Source organism: Microtus oregoni, unplaced genomic scaffold (genome assembly GCF_018167655.1).
Source record: "Microtus oregoni isolate MIOR12 unplaced genomic scaffold, Mior012 000042F_ref0000377, whole genome shotgun sequence".
NCBI classification, from domain to species: domain Eukaryota; kingdom Metazoa; phylum Chordata; class Mammalia; order Rodentia; family Cricetidae; genus Microtus; species Microtus oregoni.
The window spans coordinates 18544542-18554811 of record NW_024543209.1 but is presented as its reverse complement, the minus strand read 5'-3'; the positions used below and the strand labels follow the sequence as shown (position 1 = coordinate 18554811).

At 43.9% G+C, this 10270-nt stretch overlaps 2 protein-coding genes across 2 annotated transcripts; both read left to right on the top strand.

Moving 5' to 3' along the window:
* Positions 1-6672: 6672 nt before the first annotated feature.
* On the top strand, positions 6673-8286 carry LOC121433967 (igE-binding protein-like). The gene has a single exon (XM_041632647.1). It carries the CDS (start codon positions 6673-6675, stop codon positions 8284-8286), a length of 1614 nt encoding a protein of 537 aa, XP_041488581.1.
* Positions 8287-8821: 535 nt separating this feature from the next.
* On the top strand, positions 8822-9271 carry LOC121433966 (endogenous retrovirus group K member 7 Pro protein-like). The gene has a single exon (XM_041632646.1). It carries the CDS (start codon positions 8822-8824, stop codon positions 9269-9271), a length of 450 nt encoding a protein of 149 aa, XP_041488580.1.
* The last annotated feature ends 999 nt before the right edge of the window (positions 9272-10270 follow it).

Below are 10270 nucleotides of genomic sequence, written 5' to 3'. Positions count from 1 at the left end.
TTTTATTTTTATTTTTTGATCTTTCTTTTTTTATTTTTTAAACTTTTTTTTATTGAGAAAAGGAGAAATAAAAAACAAGTTTCCACCTCCTCCCAGCCTCTCACTTCCCTCCCCCTCCTCCCACCCTTCTCCCCCTCCTCCTATCCCTCTACTCCCCCCACTCCTCTCCCCCTCCCTCTCCAGTCCAAAGAGCAGTCTGAGTTCCCGGCCCTGTGGTAAGTCCCAGGTCCTCCCGCCTCCATCCATATCAAGGAAGGTGAACATCCAAACTGGCTAGGCTCCCACAAAGCCAGCACATTACCTTGGATCAAAACCCCGTGCCATTGTCCTTGGCCTCTCATCAGCCCCCATTGTTCGCCATGTTCAGAGAGTCCAGTTTCATCCCATGCTTCTTCAGTCACAGTCACTTGGCCTTGGTGAGTTCAAAAAAGATCAGCTCCACTGTCTTAGTGGGTGGGTGCACCCCACGTGGTCCCGACTTCCTTGCTCATGCTCTCTCTCCTTCCGCCCATCACTGGGACCTTGGGAGCTCAGTCCAGTGCTACAGTGTGGGTCTCCGTCTCTATCTCCATCCATCACCAGATGAACGTTCTATGATGATTTGCAAGATATTCATCAGTATTGCTATAGGACAGGGTCATTTCAGGTTCCCTATCCTCAGCTGCCCAAGGAACTAACCGGGGACCTCGGCTTGGGCATTTGGGAGCCACTCTAGGTTCAAGTCTCTTGCCACCCCTAAGGTGGCTCCCTTAACTAAGAATTGTGCTTCCGTGCTCCCCTATCCAACCTTCCTTTATCCCAATCCTCCTTTTTCCCCAAGTTCCCCCCATCCTCCCCTTCTCCCTTTTCTCTCCCCATCTCCCCTTACCCCCATCCCATCTCACCCCCAAGATCCCAATTTTCTCCCCAGCAACTTTGTCTACTTCCCATAGCCAAGAGGACAACTATATGTTTTTCCTTTGGATCACCTTCTTACTTAGCTTCTTTAGGATCACCAATTGTAGACTCCGTGACCATTATTTATGGCTAGAAACCAATTATGAGTGAGTACATACCATGTTCATCTTTTTGGGTCTGGGATACCTCACTCAGGATAGTGTTTTCTATTTCCATCCATTTGCATGCAAAATTCGAGAAGTCATTGTTTTTTACCGCAGCATAGTACTCTAATGTGTAGATATTCCACACTTTCTTCATCCATTCTTCCATTGAAGGGCATCTAGGTTGTTTTCAGGTTCTGGCTATTACAAATAATACTGCTATGAACATAGTTGAACAAATGCTCTTGTCATATGATAGGGCATCTCTTGGGTATATACCCAAGAGTGGTATTGCTGGGTCCAGGGGTAGGTTGATCTCGAATTTCCTGAGAAACTGAAACACTGATTTCCAAAGTGGTTGCACAAGATTGCATTCCCACCAGCAATGGATGAGGATACCCCTTCCTCCACAGCCTCTCCAGCAAAGGCTATCATTGGAGTTTTTTATTTTAGCCCATCTGAGAGGTGTAAGATGATATCTCAAAGTTGTTTTGATTTGCATTTCCCTGATCGCTAAGGAGGTTGAGCATGACATTAAGTGTATTTTGGCCATTTCAACTTCCTCTGCTGAGAATTCTCTGTTCAGTTCAGTGCCCCATTTTTTAATTGGGTTAATTAGCATTTTAAAGTCTAGTTTCCTGAGTTCTCTATATATTTTGGAGATCAGACCTTTGTCTGTTGCGGGGTTGGTGAAGATCTTCTCCCAGTCAGTAGGTTGCCTTTTTCTCTTAGTGACAGTGTCCTTTGCTTTACAGAAGCTTCTCAGTTTTAGTAGGTCCCAATTATTCAATGTTGCCCTTAATGTCTGTGCTGTTGGGGTTACACATAGGAAGCGATCTCCTGTGACTATCTGTTGTAGGGTACTTCCCACTTTCTCTTCTATCAGGTTCAGGGTGTTCTGACTGATAGTGAGGTCCTTAATCCATTTGGACTTGAGTTTTGTGCATGGTGATAGATATGGGTCTATTTTCAATCTTCTACAGGTTGACATCCAGTTATGCCAACATAATTTTTTGAAGATGCTTTCGTTCTTCCATTGTATACGTTTGGCTCCTTTATCAAAAATGAGGTGTTCATAGGTTTGTAGGTTAAAATTCGGGTCTTCTATACGATTCCATTGGTCGACTTCTCTGTTTTTATGCCAGAACCACACTGTTTTCATCACTGTAGCTCTGTAATAGAGTTTGAAGTCAGGGATGGTAATGCCTCCAAACAATCCTTTATTGTATAGGATTGTTTTGTCTATCCTGGGTTTTTTGTTTTTCCATATAAAGTTGATTATTGTCCTCTCAAGGTCTGTGAAGAATTTTGATGGGACCTTGATGGGGATTGCACTGAATCTATAAATTGCCTTTGGTAGAATTGCCATTTTTACTGTGTTGATCCTCCCAATCCAAGAGCAAGGGAGGTCCTTCCATTTTCTGGTATACTCCTCAGTTTCTTTCTTCAATGCCTTAAAGTTCTTGTCAAATAGATCTTTCACTTCCTTGGTTAGAGTTACCCTAAGATATTTCATGCTGTTTGTGGCTATCGTGAAAGGTGAAGCTTCTCTGATTTCCCTCTCTGCTTCCATATCCTTTGTGTATAAGAGGGCGTCTGATTTTTTGGAGTTGATCTTGTATCCTGCCACATTATTAAGCTGTTTATCAGCTGTAAAAGTTCTTTGGTGGAGTTTTGGGTTCGCTTATGTACACTATCATATCATCTGCAAAATAACGAAAGTTTCACTTCTTCCTTTCCAATTCGAATCCCCTCGATCCCCTTATGTTGTCTTATTGCTATTGCTAGAACTTCAAGCACTATATTGAAGAGGTACGGCGAGAGTGGACAGCCTTGTCGTGTTCCTAAGTATAGTGGGATGGCTTTAAGTTTCTCTCCATTTAATTTGATGTTAGCTGTCAGCTTGCTGTATATAGCTTTTATTATATTTAGGTATGACCCTTGTATCCCTAATCTCTCCAATACTTTTATCATAAAGGGATGTTGAATTTTGTCAAATGCTTTTTCAGCATTTAATGAAATGATCATAAGGTTTTTTTCTTTCAGTTTATTTATATGCTGGATTACATTGATAAATTTTCGTATGTTGAACCAGCCCTTCATCCCTGGGATGAAGCCTACTTGATCATAATGGATAATTTTTCTAATGTGTTCTTGGATTCGGTTTGCCAGTATTTTGTTAAGGATTTTTGCCTCGATGTTCATGAGTGAGATTGGTCTATAAATCTCTTTCTTGGTTGAGTCTTTGTGCGGTTTTGGTATCAGAGTAATTGTAGCTTCATAAAAGGAATTTGGCAATGCCTCTTCTGTTTCTATATTGTGAAATACATTAAGGAGTATAGGTATTAGGTATTCTTGGAAGTTCCTGTAGAATTCCGCATTGAAACCATCTGGTCCTGGGCTTATTTTGGTAGGGAGGTTTTTGATGACAGCTTCTAATTCTCCGCGACAAACAGGTCTATTTAGATTGTTCACCTGGTCCTGGTTTAACTTTGGTATATGGTATTTATCTAAAAAAGTGTCCATTTCCTTTACATTTTCCAGTTTTGTGGCATATAGGCTTTTGTAGTAAGATCTAATGATTCTCTGAATTTCGTCTGTGTCTGTGGTTATGTCCCCCTTTTCATTTCTGATCTTATTAATTTGCAAATTCTCTCTCTGCCATTTGATTAGTTTGGATAGGGGTTTGTCAATCTTGTTGATTTTCTCCAGGAACCAGCTTTTTGTTTCATTGATTCTTTGTATTGTTTTCTGTGTTTCTATTTTGTTGATTTCTGCCCTCAGTTTGATTATTTCCAGTCTTCTACTCCTCCTAGGTGAGTCTGCTTCTTTTTTTTTTCTAGAGCTTTCAGGTGTGCTGTTAAGTCTACAATGTGAGCTTTCTCTGTTTTCTTTAAGTGGGCACTTAGTGCTATGAACTTTCCTCTTAGGACTGCTTTCATAGTGTCCCATAAGTTTGAGTATGTTGTTTCTTTATTTTCATTGTATTCCAGGAAGACTTTAATTTCTTTCTTAATTTCTTCCTTAATCCAGGTATGTTTCAGTAGTTGACTGTTCAGTTTCCATGAATTTGTAGGCTTTCTGGGGTAGCATTGTTGTTCAATTCTAACTTTAATCCATGGTGATCTAAGACACAGGTGGTTACTAATATTTTTTTGTAACTGTGGATGTTTGCTTTGTTACCAACTATGTGGTCGATTTTTGAGAAGGTTCCATGAGCTGCAGAGAAGAAGGTATATTCTTTTCTATTTGGGTGGAATGTTCTATAGATGTCTGTTAAGTCCATTTGATTCATTACCTCCATTAATTCTCTTTTTTCTCTTTTAGGTTTCTGTCTGATTAACCTGTCCATTGGTGAGAGAGGAGTGTTGAAGTCTCCTACTATTAGTGTGTGCGGTTTGATGGCTGCCTTGAGTTTTAGCAATGTTTATTTTATGTACGTGGGTGCTTTTATATTAGGGGCATAGATGTTCAGGATTGAGACTTCATCCTGATGAACTGTTCCTGTTATGAATATAAAATGCCCCTCTCCATCTCTTCTGATTGATTTAAGTTTGAAGTCAATTTTGTTAGAGATTACTATGGCCAACACCTGCTTGTTTCTTGGGTCCATTTGCTTGATAAGCCTTTTCCCAGCTCTTTACTCTGAGTAGGTGCCTGTCTTTGTGGTTGAGGTGTGTTTCTTGTAAATAGCAGAATGTTGGAACCTGTTTTCGTATCCAATCTCTTAGCCTGTGCCTTTTAATAGGTGAGTTGAGTCCATTGACATTAAGTGATATTAATGACCAGTGGTTGTTAACTCTGGTCATTTTTTTATTCGTAGAGTTTGTGTGTTTCCCTTCTTTGATTTGTGTTGGTGAAGGGTCTCTAGATGACTGAGTTATTGTGGTCATTGTTGGACTCCTTGGTTAGTGATTTTCCTTCTAATACTTTCTGTAAGGCTGGATTTGTGGCTGCGTATTATTTAAATTTGTTTTTATCCTGGAAAATTTTATTTTCTCCATTTATAGTGAATGAAAGCTTGGCTGGGTATAGTAATCTGGGCTTGCATCCATGGTCTCTCAGTTTCTGCAGTACATCTATCCAGGACCTTCTGGCTTTCATGGTTTCCATGGAGAAGTCAGGTGTAAGTCTTATAGGTTTACCTTTATAAGTAATTTGGCCTTTTTCCTTTGCAGCTCTTAATATTCTTTCCTTATTCTTTATGCTTTGTGTTTTGATAATTATATGGCGAGGGGATTTTTTTTTTGATCCAGCCTATTCGGTGTTCTGTATGCTTCTTCAACCTTCATAGGTATATCTTTCTTTAGGTTGGGAAAGTTTTCTTCTATAATTTTATTAAATATAATTTTCTGGACCATTGAGCTGCACTTCTTCTTCTTCTTCTACTCCTATTATTCTTAGGTTTGGTCTTTTTATTGTGTCCCATATTTCCTGAATATTTTGTGATGAGAGTTTGTTGGACTTGCTGTTTTCTTTGATCAGTGTGTTTATTTTCGCTATGGTATCTTCAGAATCTGAGATTCTTTCTTCTAACTCTTGTATTCTGTTGGTTATGCTTGTTTCTGTAGACTCTGTTTGTTTACTTAAATTTTCCATGTCCAGCCAGTCCTCTGTTTGTGTTTTCTTCTTTGCCTCCATTTCAGTTTTCAAGTCTTGAACTGTTTCCATTATTTGTTTGATTGTTTTTCCTTGGTTTTCTAGGGTATCATTCACTGATTTATTCAGTTGTTCAAACTTTCTGTTATATTTCTCATCCGTTTCTATAAGGGCGTTTTTTACATGCTGTAGCACGCAACATGGCGCTGTCAGATGTAGCACGCACCATGGCGCTGTCAGATGTAGCACGCACCATGGCGCTGTCAGATGTAGCACGCTCCATGGCGCTGTCAGATGTAGAGTGCACCATGGCGCTGTCAAGTCGTGGGCACGGAGCCTGGGCGCCACTTGCTGTTCCACGTCAAACTTGAGAGAACTTGTGCGCATGCGCACAAGCTCCCCCCTCCAGCGCGGGGAGTCTTTCGATCTGGCCATCCGATCTGGCCAATCATTATTTAGCACGTTTATCGCTCCATTCTGGCCTGAGCCATTGGGTTGATGACACGTCAGGTCTTTGTCTGGCACCTTATATATTCTTCTGCTTCCACGGGGACGGGGTCTTCTTGCCTCTTTCAAACCTCAAGTGTAAGTGCTCCAATAAAGGGTGTTCTGAGAAGGATCCTGTTGCAGTCGTCTCTTCTGCTGGCAGTAGCAGCGTGCTGCAAGTGGTGCCGAACCCCGGGACTTCCATCACGGCATCAGGCAGAGACCCCTGCGGAAGCAGGAGGATTCAGAACTTAGACGCTCGGAGCGGAGGCCCCGGTGAGTTCTCCGTGAGTATTACTTCTGACGTGCTGAGTGGAGGAGTGAATCCGCTCTGGGGAGCCCCTGTCATTCGGGGTATGGTCGTCTTGGTGCTGACCCATTGCCTTTTTTCCACGTTTTCATAGAGCCGGTCAAGAGTGTATTTGCTGGGACTGGCAGTAAGTGAAACTGAAAGTAAGCCCGGTGTAGATAGGTAGGCATTTCAACTCGTGCATAAGGTGTGCAGATAACGTACAGCATGGGAAATATAGCATCTGGACCCGCTGGCATGGCGCCTTTCTCGCGCCCTATCCAGAGGCTGCTTAGGGACCGAGATCTAAAAATCTCCGAGGGTACCATAAGAAAGTTTTTGGAGGATGTGGATCGAGTAGCACCATGGTTTGGAGGTTCTGGGGACATCAATCTCCCCTGCTGGAACAAGCTAGGTAGGGCCCTCGAGACAGCAAAGGCGGAGGGTAAGCTTCGGCCGGGAAGTCATCCATTATGGAAATTGGTACGAGCCTGTTTGCGGGATGGGAAATGCGTCGAGGCAGTAAAAGAAGGCCGAAGAGCGCTTTTAGACTACCAGGATAGCATGTCGGAGCTAGATACCAAGGAAGAAATGACAGGAGAACACAAAAAACATAGGCCTAAGGAGGGCGACAAAAGCTCTCGGAAAAGGGAGAGCGACAAGAGCTCTCGGAAGAGGGAGGGCGACAAGAGCTCTCGGAAAAGGGAAGAGAAAGCTCCAGAGAAAGACAGGGAGCTAGAGGATACGCGGTATCCACTCTTGGAGGAATTTCCTCAATTTTGTATAGATGAGTCCTCCGAGGATGAGGACCAATTAGAGGTGGAGGAGGAAGGTCTAGAGGAAGATCTAGAGGAAGCTGCAGTTCAGTATGAACGGGGACAGTGTAGTCCGGAGCATACTAAGCCCCCGCCATATGATTCACCTAGAGCTAGTGGTACCAGGAGTGGCCCATCGGCACCTCCTGCCACGTCAGCTTCCTTCATTAAGCCTGGCACATGGAGCCGATTGGCTGCTGTGTTCCCCGTCTTTCAGGATCCCAACACAGGCCAGAGGTTTCATGAGCCGGTTGCTTATAAACAGTTGAAGGACTTGGCTGAGGCCACACAGACTTATGGAGTGTCTGCGAGCTTCACGCTCGGACTTGTAGAGCGCCTAGGACAATCGGCAATGACACCTGCTGATTGGATGAGTACTGTTAAGGCATGTGTTACTTTAGGCCAATACTTGGACTTCAGGTCCATTTATACCGACTATGCTTATGCGCAAGCCCGTATTAATGCAGATAACGGCAATGCTGCCTGGACAGCAGACATGTTACTAGGTCAAGGACAGTGGATAAACAATCAGACCGTGTTTCCTATTCAGGTTTACCAACAAATTAATGAAATAGCCACACGAGCCTGGAAAGCCCTGCGTAACAGGGGCCAAGTGTCGGGTAATTTAACCAAGATAATACAAGGACCAGCAGAGCCATTTTCAGACTTTGTTGCTCGAATGATGGAGGCAGCAGGAAGAGTATTTAGCGACATGGACCAGTGTATGCCTTTAGTAGAGCAACTCGTCTATGAACAATGTACCAAAGAATGTAGGAGGGCAATCACCCCCTGGAAAGGAAAAGGACTCCAAGCATGGATGAAAGCTTGCAGGGAAATAGGAGGGCCATTGACTAATTCTGGACTGGCAGCTGCTGTTTTGGCTGCTGCCCGGATGTCTGGCAATAGACCAGGAGTCTGTTTTAAATGTGGCCAGCCGGGTCATATAAGAAAAACATGTCCGAATGGAGAAGGGAGGCAGGGAGGTGGAGGACGTCAACCAGCCTCTGTCCGAGATGCAAAAAGGGGAGGCACTGGGGAAATGAATGCCGGTCGGTGAAAGACATCAATGGCCGGCCCATTACTAATCCATCCGATTCTGGCCGGCCCATTACTAATCCACCAGGTTCAAAAAACTGCAAGAGGGGCCCACGTCCCCAGGGCCCTCAAATGTATGGGGCATTGCAAGATCAGGCAGAGCAGCCACCTCAGAAACCCAAAGGGCAACCACGGGCTCTGCAGGGTTGGACATCTGTGCCGCCACCAGGCTGGTATTGACACCACAAATGGGAGTGCAGCCCATCGAGTCAGACTTTAAAGGTCCGTTGCCTAGAGACACTGTGGGCTTACTGTTAGGACGTTCATCATCTGCTCTGAGAGGGCTGGTAGTAACCCCGGGTGTTATAGACCCTGATTATACTGGCATAGTTAAGATCATGTGTTCCTCCCCAAGGGGCATTATAGCTATTTCCCCAGGGGATTGCATAGCTCAAATGTTGATCTTGCCTAGTCTGCATAACCATTTTCCAGCCAAGGCTATGAATAGAGGGGATCAAGGGTTTGGATCCACTGGCACAGATCTTGTTTGTCTGTCTATGGGTTTAGATCAAAGGCCGATTATAGCCCTTAATATAGAAGGCAAAACGTTTCAAGGACTGCTGGACACAGGTGCAGACCGCAGCATTATTAGAGAGGGGGATTGGCCGAAACGGTGGCCTCTTCAGCTATCATCTCAAACATTACAGGGCCTGGGGTATGCCAATACACCAAAGGTCAGTGCTAAAGAATTAACTTGGACATATGAAGAAGGCCAAAAGGGACTATTTCAACCTTTCGTGCTTGATCTCCCCATTTCCTTATGGGGGCGAGATGTTTTGAGTCAGATGAGAATAAAACTTGTTACACAGTATTCAGATGTTAGTCAACAGTTAATGCTACAGTCCGGATATGTTCCGGGCAAGGGACTAGGGAAGGGGCTTCAGGGCACCCCTGAATCGATTATGCCTTCAATGAGTCCTGGACGTCAAGGCCTGGGTTTTTCCTAGGGGCCACTGAGGATGCCATCCCTATACCCTGGACCACTGACATCCCGGTCTGGGTCCCTCAGTGGCCCCTCTCTAGAGAAAAATTGGAGGCAGCACAAGAATTGGTAAAAGAGCAACTTGCTCTGGGGCACCTGGAGATGTCTCAATCTCCTTGGAATACGCCTATTTTTGTGATCAAGAAAAAATCAGGGAAATGGAGGCTCCTACATGACCTTAGAGCAGTTAATCAGCAAATGCAGTTATTTGGATCAGTGCAAAGGGGATTGCCTTTGCTTTCTAGCCTTCCTAGAGATTGGCCGATCATTATTATTGATATAAAGGATTGTTTTTTCTCGATACCCTTGAACAAGGAGGATTGTCCTCGGTTTGCATTTACAATTCCATCCGTTAGTCATGAACAACCTGATGCAAGGTATCAATGGAGGGTTTTGCCCCAAGGAATGGCCAATAGCCCTACCATGTGCCAGTTGTTTGTTCAAAAGGCCTTGGAGCCAGTGCGCTTAAAATTTCCAAATTTGAGATTATGCCATTATATGGATGATATCTTGATAGCTGCCCCTACTAATGATGTGCTTGATTTGGCGTTTTCTACCACCGTTGATGCACTTAGGAAATGTGGGCTGGAAATTGCTCCTGAAAAGGTACAGAAGGAAGAGGTGGGACGATTCCTGGGAGCTATTATAACCCCACAAGCTATAAGACCGCAGAAAATAAGTCTGAGACTTGACAATCTTAAAACACTTAATGATTTTCAAAGATTGCTAGGTGATATCAACTGGCTTCGGCCGTACCTTCGGCTCACTACAGCTGAGTTGAGACCCCTATTTAAAATTTTGGAGGGAGACCCAAGAGTGACGTCCCCTCGAATGCTGACACAGGACGCAAGAGAGGCCTTGGTGAGGGTTGAACAGGCCATTCAAAATGCACAGTTAAGACGATATGATGCAAATAAACAATTAATGTTGTGTGTTTTGCATAATAAGTCAGCACCCACAGCTG

Bases quoted from the DNA above. Each gene is read 5' to 3' on its own strand.
- LOC121433966 (XM_041632646.1), top strand. From the start codon at position 8,822: ATGGGTTTAGATCAAAGGCCGATTATAGCCCTTAATATAGAAGGCAAA.
- LOC121433967 (XM_041632647.1), top strand. From the start codon at position 6,673: ATGGCGCCTTTCTCGCGCCCTATCCAGAGGCTGCTTAGGGACCGAGAT.